The 16,718-nt window shown below is 38.4% G+C and overlaps 1 protein-coding gene across 2 annotated transcripts in view; it reads right to left on the reverse strand.

The window, feature by feature from the left end:
- The window catches only part of USP33 (ubiquitin specific peptidase 33), a 68,488-nt gene that overhangs the window by 40,958 nt on the left and 10,812 nt on the right, over positions 1-16,718 (reverse strand). For both annotated transcript variants that reach the window (XM_010380667.2, XM_010380666.2), the window contains exons 2-6: positions 5,860-5,991; positions 5,624-5,677; positions 5,124-5,186; positions 3,514-3,666; positions 281-383 (exon numbers count right to left, since the gene is read on the reverse strand). In XM_010380667.2, the coding sequence (XP_010378969.1) occupies positions 281-383; positions 3,514-3,666; positions 5,124-5,186; positions 5,624-5,677; positions 5,860-5,940 (454 nt within the window). In that variant the 5' untranslated portion in view covers positions 5,941-5,991. The remainder of the gene's footprint in view (positions 1-280; positions 384-3,513; positions 3,667-5,123; positions 5,187-5,623; positions 5,678-5,859; positions 5,992-16,718) is intronic.

The following is a 16,718-nucleotide window of genomic DNA, read 5'->3' on the forward strand; positions in this document are numbered from 1 at the left end:
GAGTTGAGAAACACTGTTAAAACAGACCTCAAAAGGCAAGTTAAGCAAAAAGATCGTAAGGTTCAACTGCACAAGAGTAAGTAGGATCCTAGCTTTGGTAAACTGATACCAGAGAAACCAAAAGCTTGTTTTGCAAATAAAATTTTACTAGGCCAAATTTCAAAGTCCTTTTGTTGTAATTATCAACCCCGTTTTACCTCCATATTTTGAAACTTTTATATTATATGGTTTTCTAAAGAAAAGGGCAGTGCTATACAAGGGTTACACTGGATTATTTTACCTCTTGCCCTAAGTTCATCTTCTTCGTCCACTTCTATATCCAGATCATCAAATACGGCAACCAGAGGAGTTTTTAATGTTGTATTACTGGGTATTTTAAAATCCTTGATAACAAAAAAAGAGAGCACACTTGAACAAATCCTTAAATTTAAAAAAAGCTTTAATTGTAACTTACATAACATCTATACCATAAAAATTATTGAGATGTTATTTTAATAGCGGAACCATAAGAATTTGTGGTATTAGCAATTAAAGTAAACTTACATTTCTGTTTTAAAGGAAATAAGGATCTACCCTAGGTAATAGCATGTCAGCCCCACTTTATTAACATACGTATTTGAGTTAAAAAGGCACTTTTTATGACTGAATTTTCTGAATTAAAACTCCACAATAACTGCAAGTATGTGACATTAAAAAGTCACATAGCTAAAAAGACCTCTGAAGGATACTATCGTACATTGTCTTCTCAGATCTAATTTTCTACTGGGAAAAAGGCAAAAGTTTTTCATCATAACACATTATCTGTAGACTTCTATAATCTCTCCTGGTAGTACTATATTTACTATATTTACACTTTTTTTTTTTTTTTTTCTGAAACAGTCTCACTCTGTTGCCAGGCTGGAGTGCAGTGGCATGATCTCGGCTCACTGCAACCTCCACCTCCAGGTTCAAACGCTTCTCCTGCCTCAGCCTCCTGAGTAGCTGGGACTATAGGTGCATGCCACCATGCCCAACTAATTTTTGTATTTTTAGGAGAGAGGGGGTTTCACCATGTTGGCTAGAATGATCTTGATCTGTTAACCTCATGATCCGTCCACCTCGGCCTCCCGAAGTGCTGGGATTACAGGTATGAGACACCACATCCGGCCTGCACGATTTTATGCATATTAAATAGTTCAAGCACTTACTTTAAAAATATTCTAATATTAATTTCCAACAACTGGCTTGATTCAGAGGTTGCAACTGATAACCTGTTACCCAAATGCTAGCAAACACTTAAAAAAAAAATTTTTTTTTGAGCTACAGTTTAAAAAATTCGGAGATGACAAACAAAAATCAAAATTTGAAAGTTCTCTTGTAGTTATCAGAAGCTTGAACTACAATGAACCAACATTCAGCAACACCCAAACAGAGAAGGAAACTAAATAGCAGCATAAATTTAGCATGTACTCTGGTTCTCCAAGTTATTATAGCCTTACTTTACCTCTAAAATGCAGGCATATGCACTAATTCCCAACCATTTTACTTTCCTGACATCTGTAGAGACTGGACATTTGAGTAGACTTCATACTCCCATTTTGTTTTTATAAAGTAATTGCTTTTAAAAAGATACATGCTCACTACAAAATATCTAAATGCATAGAAGTACAGAGACTTAAAAGAAATCACTTGAAATTTTACTATCTAGAAAAAATGTCTATTTGAAAAATCTTATTAATATTTGTATGGCTTCCAATATTTTACTATTTTGCAAATATTCTGTGGTAAACTGGATTCAAATGTTGCATGTAAGTTTTGGTCTACTAAAGAAATCTATCTGAACAACTTTTTTCTTCTGAACAATTTCGTCAACAATGGGATCATAAGGAAGTTGCATGAAATTAAGTTTACGCCTTTTATATGTTAACATATTTACAAGTCATCAGAAAATTATTAACAAGCCATCAGGAAAGTATCGGTATACTTTTTCTAACAGATTCAACATTAATTAAAGTTCGTAATCTTGATCTTTTCTGGTAGAAATGGCAACAGACAGCTTATTTAACTTACTTCTCTAGTAAGTGATGCTGACAATTTTGCCTTCATAGATTATTAGTTTCTTGTGTGATTAAACTTTGGTCATAACATCACACTTTTTTCTTTTTTTAAATTTTTTCTACTTATTACCATTCAGATATCTTCAGTGGGACAAACTTTTGTTAATAATGTAAGAGGATTCAATAAAACTACCATTTTCATACTACCTGGACTTCTGAAAAAGACTAAACATGTTTGTGAATGATAAATAGGTATAAGCCGGAGAAATAGTAATGGTTATAATTAACTAAAGCCATTCAACTGAGAAATTGAAAATGCAATAAATTACTCTTTGACTAAAATCTAGCCACCTTAAGTTATATCATGTGTAAGGCAAGCAAATTTATTATCACAAATGTCTACCATAAGAACGTGATACAAACATACAACAGAAAAACCTGAGAGTTGGTATCAGTGAACAAATACAGAAATATGTGATTTCTATAATACACGAGGAAAAAAACTCGCTCTTCATCAAATCTGATCAAATTCTGATCAAACGATGATCAGAATAAGAAGCCAACTATTCTAAGTTAATTTCCTTTTCCCTATTTTTCTATGAGTTAAAAATTCTGAAAATTAAGTGATAAATTCTGTGAGGAAACCTATACGTTTTCTAAGTCTCTTGATCCAAAAGGAGAAAAACCTCTTTTTTTTTTTTTTTAGTTGGAGTCTCGCTCTGTCAGCTAGGCTGGAGTACAGTGGCGCAGTCTCGGCTCACTGCCAGCTACGCCTCCCAGGTTCATGCCATTCTCTTGCCTCAGCCTCCCAAGTAGCTGGGACTACAGGCGCCCGCCATCACGCCCGGCTAATGTTTTGTATTTTTAGTAGAGATGGGGTTTCACCATGTTAGCCAGGATGGTCTCGATCTCCTGACCTCGTGATCTGGCCGCCTAAGGCTCCCAAAGTGCTGGGATTACAGGCGTGAGCCACTGCGCCCAGCCCAAAGGGAGAAAAATCTTTAACCAAAGACTGATGCTAAGCTTTATTATATTCTACTTTGTTTTCAATAATAAGTAAAATGTTCACAGTAATAAAAAGGGGATGGAAGGGAGGACAGAATAGGGAAGAGAGCTGAATTAGTAACTGTCATTCCCTATCAAAGAAGGCCTACCACCTTTCTTGGAATCAGATTTACCAGAAAAAGATAAAGACTACTTGAGTCATTTAAAAAAAAAAAAAAAAAAAACTTTAAAAATTCATTAGGGGCTTTTCCATCTTCAGACAGGTGGGCTTCAATCTCACCCTAATCTATCACTCTAAGCAACACAAGAAAGGGGAGCATGAGAACTTTATTTGAGAGAAAAAAGGCACATTACAGAAATTTTCAAAGTACAGGTTAGGCAGTATTCCTTTTTAAAATTTTAGCTACATAACAAATTCTGAAATTATTACCTGAATGTTTTACAGCTTAACTAAGTGGATCTAGATTATTACCTGGACACTGTTTTCTTGTATTTGGTGAGGTTGTCTTACATGAGGCAATGAAGGCTGAGTTCCTAATTTCCTATCCAAAAATACTTCTTTGCTGCAAGCATAACACCATACTCGAAGAGTGGTAAGGTTCACAGTTAGATAATGTTTTGTCTCCTATATCATTTCACAGTAGAGGGAAAAGAGGAACCAAAATTACATATACTTGAAAACAGTTATTCAAAAGATAACAGAAGATAAACTGCTGGCCTTTGATGAGTAACAATATACTCAAAAGCCAGTTTAGAATACCAAAAAAAAAATTCTTTAGATAAACTTCTAAGGTATAATGAACAGTAACAATATGTAAGCCTACTCTAGAAATTACTCTGCCATCTTCCCCCTCACTATTCATTATATAAAAAAAAAAATGCAGGAGTAAAAGACCTTGCTTTGCAGTCTGCAAATAAACATAACACAAGAAAATAATTAACAATAGCTAGTAACTACTCTAAGAAATCAGAATGGCAAAAGAACACAAATGACATGAGTCAAAGCATAAAACAGCTCTAGCAATATAGAACATATAATCCTGGAAAGATAAAAGCCTAGCCTTTCTCACAGTTCCACTAGAGAATTAAGCCCTACAAAAAATGATCTAAGTGACTAATTTCTCAATTCTCCCAAGGGTGGGACACAGTAAGTACCATTTTAGATGCACAGAAAGAAGTAAATGATATACAATGATGCCTTCGGGTTTGGGTATTCAGGCTTAATTAATTCTCTAGAGGAATCCTGGTTGAGAACAGTTGATGCTGTAGCGGTATCAATGTGCATCTTAAAACACAGTCATTCGAGAAACTTTCCATTTAGAATGGGAGGTCTACATAACACTATAGAAGAGGCATGCCAGAGTTACATGAGAAGTACTAAACAACCAGAGCAAAGCAGAAAGGTGAGTCCAGTTAGGATGATGTGCAGGAAAAGGCAATATGACACGAGCTGAGACTTTAAGAAGTTAGCCAGGCTATCTCATAAACCTAAGTACCCATTCTCTCTCGGGCTTCAACCTCCTAATACGCCAGCTATCACCTCCAAGTATCTGGAGATGTCTGGATGTACACTTTTTTTTCTTTTTTTGAGATGGAGTTTCGTTCTTGTTGCCCAGGCTGGAGTACAATGGCACAATCTTGGCTCACTGCAACCTCCGCCTCCCAGGTTCAAACAATTCTCCTGCCTCAGCCTCCCGAGTAGCTGGGATTACAGGTGTCTGCCACCATACTCAACTAATTTTTTTGAATTTTTAATAGAGACGGGGTTTCGCCATGTTGGCTAGGCTGGTCTCGAACTCCTGACCTCAGGTGATCTGCCTGCCTCAGCCTTCCGAAGTGCTGGGATTACAGGTGTGAGCCACTGCACCCAGCCAGATGTACGCTTTTGAAATCAGTGCTTTCTTAATCACAACCTCATTTTAACGTTCATCCTCCTAGCAATTCCCTTCCCCACCTTTCACAGAGAATGTAAGTGAAGTTTTAACTTAGAGCGCAAACTTGAATTAATAATGTTATACTGGCTTTCCCTTTCCTTCAGGTACTTTTTTAACAAGTCTTCCATTAAATTTTTTATATACATACCTGAGAATGTATGGTGCTGTGATCTACTTGTGATTCACCACAGCCAACATATGAACATCTATTCTATAAATAATTATATAGGAAGAAAAATAAGATACTTTATAATATACATGTAAATTTACAACAGCATTACAATTATATTTACAATTAAGTTTGGATTACCTGTTTTAAACTCAATGAGTAAATGACTTTCCAGTCATAAAATTTAACCAAATGTTTCCAGGCACAAAATAAAACCAGAAGATATATTTCTAAGCTAAAAGCTATGTCATTTCTAATAAAAGGCAAGCATAAAATACCTGAGTGATTTAATAAAAACTGCAAAAGCATTATAAATTAAGATCTTTCCAAAGTTTATTTTTTGTAATCAATAATGACCTTTAAAAGCAAGTTTAATTTACAAAAATCACTTTAAGTGTCAAAAATTTTCTGGTTATGATTATTCAGATCCAAATTTATTATTATTATAGTAATCTTTTCAGGAAAAAAACAGTACACACCTCCAGGCATGCCCAAAGATTCGGTCCTCGGACTTTACAATCCTGACAAGTACCCTATAAAAAGAAATAAAAAAGACAACATTGGTTATATTGACACAAACCCATACAATTCACTAATGCACTGACATTATACATATTTTTAAAACATGGCTCATAGAGTATTATAACAATTTATGAAAACTACATATTCAAGAGAAAAGTGAAGTTTTTCAAGGAAGAAAAAACCTGTTTCTTACATGAGATTTTTGTATCAAATCTTCTTTTGTTATTTCACCAACTGAATCCAAATGTGGACAATGATTTCGAAAAGCTGACATTTTGTTAGGAATTTTTTCCTGTTTCCCAAGACTTTCAAAATGAGGTAACACCTATAGGAAAAGTAACACACACACAAAAATTAATAAGTGAATGCTTACAATGCCCGCAAAGATTCCAAAAAAAAATAAAAAAATAAAAAATGCTAACATATTAAAAATGATTAAGATAAAACGTAAGAATGATATGTTTATAAGTTTGCCCTGTAAAAGAGTGTATTCTCAAACATAGATGAGTTTTCAGAATTGAAGTTAATTTGAACATTGGAAATTTCTCTACTACATAAACATTTTATTAAAATTGACATCTATAAATAAATGTAAGTTTGTTTTTCCATGACTTTTGCTGCTTTTCCACTCTCTCATTTCACGTTTTATAGATAAATAAAAGGGGGGAATATTCACATTATTCAATTGTGAAGCATTTTTATCCTTTTTCTTAAAAAAAAAAAAAAAAACTAATCCTTAGGCTAGACTAGCAGTTGAAAAAAAAAAAACCTTCAAGTAGAAAGCTTCATTTTTCTACTAATAGGACCCCCTACTGATGGCGTAAATTAAATCATCTGGTATCTTGGCCTTATACCAGGATAGGCACTAAATTATATCAGGGTTTCTCAATCCCGGCACTGCTGACACTTAGGGTCAGATAATTCTTTGCTGTGAGGTATTGTCCTGTGCATTGCAGGTTATTTGGCAACATCCCCGCTTCTATCCACAAAAGACAGACGATCCCTGCCACCACTCTGAGCTCTGATGACCAGCGTCTCTAGACAGTATCAAATTATATCCTCTGGGGAACAAAATCTCTCTAGGTTTGAGAACCCCATTTTCATGATCTTTACAACCCCTAAAGTAGGTGCCATTATTAGCTTCATTTGCATATAAGGCTAAGAGACACAAACTTTACTGATTCCACAGCGTCTGATTCAAGTAAAGTGAATGATTTCCAAACAAAGGTCTCAAGTCTAATTCGGTATTTCTAGATCTTTTGGTTGTACCTTTTCACTAACAGGGTTTTTCAAGCTCTTAATTCAACTTTGAGGTTTGAGAACACTTTCCCAAAAAAAGTTAAGAATTTGCTAGGACAGAAAGAAACAGTTTAAAAGTCTGAACTTCAGAAACATTGTAAATTTAATTTATTTTGTGGTTTATAAGTTATCCATGCAGGTCTATGTAATACTTTATAACTATATACAACCCCTTTGTTACCCTATAGCTTATATAAGACTGTCTGTGTGCCTTTTATTAATTAATTAATTTATTTATTTATTTTTGAGACAGAGTTTCACTCTTGTTACCCAGTCTGGAGTGCAATCGCATGATCTCAGCTCACCGCAAACTTCACCTCCCAGGTTCAAGTGATTCTCCGGCCTCAGCCTCCCAAGTAGCTAGAATTACATGCATGCGCCACCACACCCGACTAATTTTTTTGTACTTTTAGTAGAGATGGGCTTTCTCTATGTTGGTCAGGCTGATCTCAAACTCCCGACCTCAGGTGATCTGCCTGCCTCAGCCTCCCAAAGTCCTGGGATTACAGGTGTGAGCCACTGTGCCTGGCCTCTGTCTGCCTTTTAAACCCATTGCAATAAATTTGCAGAAATATTAACACATTAGTAAATACGTTTTTAAATTATACTTTAAGTTCTAGGGTACATGTGCACAACATGCAGGTTTGTGTAAATACATTTTTTTAAGTTAAAAAAAAAGAACAAAATCAAATCAAATAATCAATTCACTATTACACTGCAATGCACAAAATTCAGCAGGAACTACTCTTAGGGTTAATAGTGCAAACATTTCTTTTTTCTTTTGAGACAGGGCCTCATTCTGTCACTCACACTGTAGTACAACAGGACAAACACAACTCACTGCAGCCTCAACCTCCTGGTCTCAAACCATCCTCCTGTCTCAGCCTCCCGTGTAGCTACAACTACAGGTGCATGCCATGTGATTAGACTACCCCAACCCAGAGAAAACACCACGGAAAAGGATTGGGTAAAACAATTCTCAAAGCCTTTAAGGGTTGTTTGTATTCTCACCAGCCACAGTTGAAAGACACCATAATAGAGGAAATAAAGTACTCAGAATGGCATTGCCTCAATAATGGGAAGAAATTATCCTTAATCTAAAGGTTACTCTGGTTCTGCCTTTAAAAAGTTCAAAAAGGGCCAGGCGCAGTGGCTCACCCTGTAATCCCAACACTTTGGGAGGCCAGGTGGGCAGATCACGAGGTCAGGAGATCGAGAACATCCTGGGGGTTAGTAGAGAAACCCCATCTCTACTAAAAATATAAACATTAGCTGGGTGTGCTGGTATGCACCTGTAGTCCCAGCTACTCAGGAGGCTGAGACAGGAGAATTGCTTGAACCCAGGAGGCGGAGGTTGCAGTGAGCCGAGATCGCGCCACTGCAATCCAGACTGGGGACAGAGCAAGACTGTCCAAAAAAAAAAAAAAGTTCAAAAAGAAGTCTTAAAAGGATCAAACTGTTCTGAAGGAACTATGTTCAGAACAAAGCTTAAGGACATTTAAAGGAATGAAAAAATTCAGTACCCAACAAGGTGAAAATCACAATGACTGGCATCCAATAAAAAACAGGCCGGGCGCGGTGGCTCAAGCCTGTAATCCCAGCACTTTGGGAGGCCGAGATGGGCGGATCATGAGGTCAGGAGATCGAGACCATCCTGGCTAATACGGTGAAACCCCGTCTCTACTAAAAAATACAAAAAACTAGCCAGGCGACGAGGCGGGCGCCTGTAGTCCCAGCTACTCGGGAGGCTGAGACAGGAGAATGGCGTGAACCCGGGAGGCGGAGCTTGCAGTGAGCTGAGAGCCGGCCACTGCACTCCAGCCTGGGCGGCAGAGCAAGACTCCGTCTCAAAAAAAAAAAAAAAAAAAAAAAAAAAAAAAAAAGGCATTCTAAGAAGGAAAATCTGACTCACAGTGATAGAACATCAGTGATATGGGGGAAAATGTTCAAATTTGATGAAAACTAGAGCCCTATAGATCCACAAGCAATTTAAACTCAGCACAAAACACACAAACTACACCAAGCACATCAAAAACAAATTGCTTAAAACTAGTAATAAAAAGAAAATCTTAAAAAGTAGCCAACAGGCTAGGTACAGTAGCTAATGCCTATAATCTCAGCACTTAGGGAGGCCAAGGCAGGAGGATTCCTTAAGCTCAAGAGTTAGAGACCAGCCTGGGCAACATAGTGAGACCTCGTCTCTACTAAAAATTTAAAAAATCGGCCGGGCGCGGTGGCTCAAGCCTGTAATCCCAGCACTTTGGGAGGCCGAGACGGGCGGATCACGAGGTCAGGAGATCGAGACCATCCTGGCTAACACGGTGAAACCCCGTCTCTACTAAAAATACAGAAACTAGCCGGGCGAGGTGGCGGGCGCCTGTAGTCCCAGCTACTCGGGAGGCTGAGGCAGGAGAATGGCGTAAACCCGGGAGGCGGAGCTTGCAGTGAGCTGAGATCTGGCCACTGCACTCCAGCCTGGGCGACAGAGCGAGACTCCGCCTCAAAAAAAAAAAAAAAAAAAAAAAAAAATTTAAAAAATCATCCAGGCATGGTGGCACGTGCCTATAGTCCCAGCTACTCATGAGGCTGAGGTGGGAGGATCACCTGAGCCCAGGAGATGGCAGCTACAGTGAGCTGTGATCATACCACTGCATTTCAGCCTGAGTGACACAGCAAGACCCTGTGTCAAAAACAAAAACAAATTTGGAATAAGTGTGATGTGGTGCTGTGAAGAATGTATATTCTGTTGACTTGGGGTGGAAAGTTCTGTAGATGTCTATTAGGTCCACTTGGTGCTGAGCTGAGTTCAAGTCCTGGATATCCTTGTAAACTTTCCGCTCGTTGATCTGTCTAATGTTGACAGTGGGGTGTTAAAGTCTCCAATTATTACTGTATGGGAGTCTAAGTCTCTTTGGAGGTCTCTAAGGACTTGCTTTATGAATCTGGGATGCTCCCGTATTGGGTGCATATATATTTAGGATAGTTAGCTCTTCTTGTTGAATTGATCCCTTCAACATTATGTAATGGCCTTGTCTCTTCTGATCTTTGTTGGTTTAAAGTCTGTTTTATCAGAGACTAGGATTGCAACCCCTGCTTTTTCTTTTGTTTTCCATTTGCTTGGTAGATCTTCCTCCATCCCTTTATTTTGAGCCTATGTGTGTGTCTGCACTTGAGATGGGACCCCTGAATACAGCACACTGGTGGGTCTTAACTTCGTATCCAATTTGCCAGTCTTTTTTAACTGGGACATTTAGCCCATTTACACTTAAGGTTAATATTATTATGTGTGAATCTGATCCTATCATCATGATGTTAGCTGGTTATTTTGCTCATTAGTTGATGCAGTTTCTTCCTAGCATTGATGGTTTTCACATTTTGACATGTTACTGCAGTGGCTGGTACCAGTTGTTCCTTTCCATGTTTAGTGCTTCCTTCAGGAGCTCTTGTAAGCAAAATCGACCACATAGTTGGAAGTAAAGCACTCCTCAGCAAATGTAAAGGACAGAAATTATAACAAACTGTCTCTTAGACCACAGTGCAATCAAATTAGAACTCAGGATGAAGAAACTCACTCAAAACCACACAACTACATGGAAATTGAACGACTTGCTCCTGAATGACTACTGGGTAAATAACGAAATGAAGGCACAAATAAAGATGTTCTTTGAAACTTTTCCAATGAGAACAAAGACATAACATACCAGAATCTCTGGGACACATTTAAGCAGTGTGCAGAGGGAAATTTATAGCACTAAATGCCCACAAGAGAAAGCAGAAAAGATCTAAAATTGACACCCTAACATCACAATTAAAAGAACAAGAGAAGAAACAGCAAACACAGTCAAAAGCTAGCAGAAGGCAAGAAATAACTAAGATCAGAGCAGAACTGAAGGAGATAGACACACAAAAAACCCTTTAAAAAAATCAATGAATCCAGGAGTTGGTTTTTTGAAAAGATCAACAAAATTGATAGACTGCTAGCAAGACTAATAAACAAGAAAAGAGAGAAGAATCAAACAGACGCAATAAAAAATGATAAAGGGGATATCACCACCGATCCACAGAAATACACACTACCATCAGAGAATACTATAAACACCTCTATGCAAATAAACTAGAAAATCTAGAAGAAATGGATAAACTCCTGGACACATACACTCTCCCAAGACTAAACCAGGAAGAAGTTGAATCCCTAATTAGACCAATAACAGGCTCTGAAATTGAGGCAATAATTAATAGCCTACCAACCAAAAAAAGTCCAGGACCAGACAGATTCACAGCCAAATCCTACCAGAGGTACAAAGAGGAGATGGTACCATTCCTTCTGAAAGTATTCCAATCAGTAGAAAAAGAGGGAACCCTCCCTAACTCATTTTATGAGGCCAACATCATTCTGATACCAAAGCCTGGTAGAAACACAACAAAAAAAGAGAATTTTAGACCCATATCCCTGAGGAACATCGATGCAAAAAACCTCAATAAAATACTGGCAAACCGAATCCAGCAGCACATCAAAAAGCTTATCCACCATGATCAAGTGGGCTTCATCCCTGGGATGCAAGGCTGGTTCAACACATGCAAATCAATACACATAATCCGTCATATAAACAGAACTGAAGACAAAACCACATGATTATCGCAATAGATGCAGAAAAGGCCTTCGACAAAATTCCACAGCCCTTCATGCTAAAAACGCTCCACAAATTCGGTATTGATGGGACATATCTCAAAATAATAAGAGCCATTTATGACAAACCCACAGTCAATATCATACTGAATGGGCAAAAACTGGAAGCATTCCCTTTGAAAACTGGCACAAGACAGGGATGCCCTCTCTCACCACTCCTATTCAACTCAGTATTGGAAGTTCTGGCCAGTGCAATCAGGCAGGAGAAAGAAATAAAGGGTATTCAATTATGAATTGAGGAAACCAAATTATCCCTGTTTGCAGATGACATGATTGTATATTTAGAAAACCCCATCGTCTCAGCCCAAAATCTCCTTAAGCTGATAAGCAACTTCAGCAAAGTCTCAGGATACAAAATCAATGTGCAAAAATCACAAGCATTACTATACACCAATAACAGACAAACAGAGAGCCAAATCATGAGTGAATTCCCATTCACAATCGCTTCAAAAAGAATAAAATGCCTAGGAATCCAACTTACAAGGGGTGTGAAGGACCTCTTCTTCAAGGAGAACTACAAACCACTGCTCAGTGAAGTAAAAGAGAACACAAACAAATGGAAGAACATGCCATGCTCATAGATAGGAAGAATCAATACTGTGAAAATGGCCATACTGCCCAAGGTAATTTATAGATTCAATGCCATCCCCATCAAGCTACCAATGACTTTCTTCACAGAATTGGAAAAAACTACTTTAAAGTTCATATGGAACCAAAAAAGAGCCTGCATTGCCAAGACAATCCTAAGCAAAAAGAGCAAAGCTAGAGGCATCATGCTACCTGACTTCAAATTATACTACAAGGCTACAGTAACCAAAACAGCTATACTGTTTTGGTTACTGTACCAAAACAGAGATATAGACCAATGGAACAGAACAGAGTCCTCAGAAATAATACCACACATCTACAACCATCTGATCTTTGACAAACCTAACAAAAACAAGAAATGGGGAAAGGATTCCCTATTTAATAAATGGTACTAGGAAAACTGGCTAGCCATATGTAGAAAGCTAAAACTGGATCTCTTCCTTACACCTTATACAAAAACTAATTCGGCCGGGTGCAGTGGCCCAGGCCTGTAATCCCAGCACTTTGGGAGGCTGAGGCAGGTGGATGACAAGGTCAGGAGAACGAGCCCATCCTGGCTAACACGGTGAAACCCCGTCTCTACTAAAAATACAAAAAATTAGCCGGGCGCGGTGGGGGGTGCCTGTAGTCCCAGTTGCTCAGAAGGCTGAGGCAGGAGAATGGCGTAAACCCAGGAGGCAGAGTTTGCAGTGAGCCAAGATCGCACCACGGCACTCCAGTCTGAGAGACACAGCCAGACTCTGTCTCAAAAAAAAAAGAAAAAAAAGAAGACAGTTATACAGCCAACAGACACATGAAAAAATGCTCATCATCATTAGTCGTCAGAGAAATGCAAATCAAAACCACAATGAGATACCATCTCATACCAGTTAGAATGGTGATCACTAAAAAGTCAGGAAACAACAGGTGCTGGAGGGGATGTGGAGAAATAGGAATGTTTTTACACTGTTGGTGGGACTGTAAACTAGTTCCACCATTGTGGAAGACAGTGTGGTGATTCCTCAAGAATATAGAACTAGAAATACCATTTGACCCAGCAATCCCATTACTGGATATATACCCAAAGGATTATACATCATGCTACTATAAAGACACATGCACACATATGTTTATTGAAGCACTATTCACAATAGCAAAGACTTGGAATCAACCCAAATGTCCATCAATGATAGACTGTATTAAGAAAAGGTGGCACATATACACCATGGAATACTATGCAGCCATAAAAAGGGATGAGTTCATGTCCTTTGTAGGGACATGGATGAAGCTGGAAACCATCATTCTGAGCAAACTATCACAAGGACAGAAAAGCAAACACCACATGTTCTCACTCACAGGTGGGAACTGAACAATGAGAACACTCGGGCACAGGGCAGGGAACATCACACACTGGGACCTGTCATGGGGTGGGGGCAGGGGGAGGGATGGCATTAAGAGAAATACCTATTGTAAATGACAAGTTAATGGGTGCAGCACACCAACATGGCACATGTATACATATGTAACAAACTGCATGTTGTGCACATGTACCCTAGAACTTAAAAGTATACTTAAAAAACAATAATAATATTAAAAAAACACAGCCAACAAAGACCCACAATATTCAGAAGAACAAAGAAGGACAGAGGGCTTCTCACTGGAGATAACGTTATACAAGCCAGAAAACACTAGGGCAACATCTTTAAAGCACCAAAAAAAACCTGTTAACATAGAATTCCATACATGACAAACATCTTACAAAAAAGAAAGACCTCTTTAGATATACAAAAGCGGAAAAAATTTATCACTAGCATACCTGCACTATAAAATCTGTATGTATCTTTCAATATTTTTCTATGCTCACGTAATCATACAAAAGCAGACACATGCAGCCTTCTTCAGTCATCATTTCTTCAACAAACATGTAATCATTTACTTTTCTGAATCCTCCTCTTACTCAGGGTAAGGGAGAATTTAATGAACAGCCCTCTATGTCATTTTCATGGGTACACGATACTTCATGATGCATGCACTGTGTAGATTATTTAATCAATTCTCCCCTTGATGGACATTCACTTTGTTTCCACATTCTGCCAATAAAAACATCCTTATAGGTCAGGTGTGGTGGTTCACACCAGTAATCCCAGCACTTTGGGAGGCCGAAGTGAGTGGATCACTTGAAGTCAGGAGTTCAAGACCAGCCTGGCCAACACGGTGAAACCCCGTCCCTAGCAAAAATACAAAAATTAGCCAGGCATGATGGCACATGTCTGTAATTCCAGATACTTGGGAGGCTGAGGCAGAAGAATCACTTGAATCTGGGAGGCGGAGGTTGCAGTGAGTCGAGATGGCAACAGAGCAAGATACTTTCTCAAAACAAACAAACATCCTTATAGGACAGGTGCAGTGGCTCACACCTGTAATCCCAACACTTTGGGAGGCTGAGACAGGGATTATTTGAGCCCAACAGTTCGAGAACAACCATGGTTAACAAAGAAGACCTCATCTCCACAAAAAAATTAAAAAATTAGCTAGGCATTGTGTGCATGCCTATAGTGCTGGCTACACGGGAGGCTGAGGTAGGATAATCCCTTTAGCCCAGGAGGTCAAGCCTGCAGTTCATGCTGCTGCATTTCAGCCTGGGTGGCAGAGCAAGACTCTGTCTTCCAAAAAAAAAAAACAACCTTATAAATATTATGAATATTACCTTACATGGGCTGGTTTTGAAAAATAGGTTTTGTAAGATTACTTTCCAAAGGGTCTACACCTGGTCAGGCACAGTGGCTCACACCTGGAATCCCAGCTTTAGAGGCTGAGGCGGGCAGATCACTGGAGGTCAGGAGTTCGAGACCAGCCTGGCCAACACAGTGAAACCCCATCTTTACTACAAACACAGTGAAACCCGTCTCTACTAAAAATACAAAAATTAGCCGGGCATGGTGGTGCGCACCTGTAATCCCAGCTACTAGGCAGGCTGAAGCACAAGAATCGCTTAAACCTGGGAGGCACAGGTTGCAGTGAGCCAAGACTGTGCCACTGCACTCCAGCCTGGGCAAAAGAGTAAGACTGTCTAAAAACAACAACAACAAAAAAAAAAATAAAGGGCCTATACCAACTTACATTTCATTAACAATGTAAGGGAATACCATTTTCTGCACAGCAACACTATTCTTTATAAGTAAAAGGTATTGCTTTTTAATTCTGTCATTTGAAGGGCATGTTATAATATTTCACTAGTACTTTAATTTACGTTACCCTGACAACCATTAAGTTTGAACGTCTTTTCATAAATGTTACAGCCTTCTGGATTTGTTCTTTTATTAATTTTCTTTAAATCTTTTGCCCTTTTTACTATTGGGTCCATAACCTCTTCTTTTAAAATTAATTCTCTATCCTCTATATTGTAAAATATTTTTTCAAACTTACCTACCTACCTTTCTAATTGTGGTAAACACCATGCTGAAAAGATTGCCCTGTCCCCACTGAATGGTCTTGGCGTCACTGTCAAAAATCATTTGATTATATACAGTACATAAGGATTTGTTTCTGGGCTTGCTTTTTTTTTTTTTTTTTTTTTAAAGAGATAGTGTCTTGCTCTGTTACTCAGGCTGGAGTCCAGTGGCATGATCATAGCTCACTGCAACCTCCAACTCCAAGACCCAAACAATTCCGCTGCCGCAGCCTTCCAAGCAGCTAGAACTACAGGTGTGAGCCACGCCACCTGGCTGATTTTTTACTTTTTTTGTGGAGACAAAGTCTTGCTATGTTGACCAGGCTGGTCTCAAACTCCTAGCCTCAAGCAGTCTTCCTAACCTTGGACTCCCAAAGCGATGGGATTACAGGCATGAGCCACTGCACCAAGCCTATTTCTAATCTATTCCATTGGCCAATATGTCTGTCTTAATGTCAATACTGTTATTAAATTTCTTATGGTATCCTTTACCATTAAAACGTTTTAATTTTTACAAAATTAAATATGCCTCTTATAATAGCTTCTGAGTTTCTTATCTTCACATTTCCTTTATCCTAGTTCATATAACTAAATCTGTAGAATATCCTTAAGTATTTCTACAAGGCTTTGATCTATCTGGAATTTATCTTAAGACAGGAACTCAATTTTATTTTCTTCTAGATGGGCAGACAGTTGTACCAGCACCACTTATTAAACAATCTCCCCATTTCCCACTGAACTGTAATACTACCTTTATCTTTTATTAAATCTGCACACATACTGGATTATTATTCACTTTTACTGTTTAAATGCATTTACCAGAACCTCTTAAGACAATACTGAATACAAATGTGATCATGGGCATCCCCACATCCCCATCAAATTTCTAATTTTAATGCTCTTGACATTTAGGATATTTGCTGTAATTTCCCTCTATTTTTAATTTACTTATTTTATTAGAAATGGTCTTGATGGGCTGGGCATGGTGGCTTATATCTGTAATCCCCGCAATTTGGGAGGCTGAGGTGGGCGGATCACAACATCAGGA

The sequence above is a fragment of the Rhinopithecus roxellana genome, chromosome 12, assembly GCF_007565055.1.
Source record: "Rhinopithecus roxellana isolate Shanxi Qingling chromosome 12, ASM756505v1, whole genome shotgun sequence".
NCBI classification, from domain to species: Eukaryota; Metazoa; Chordata; class Mammalia; order Primates; family Cercopithecidae; genus Rhinopithecus; species Rhinopithecus roxellana.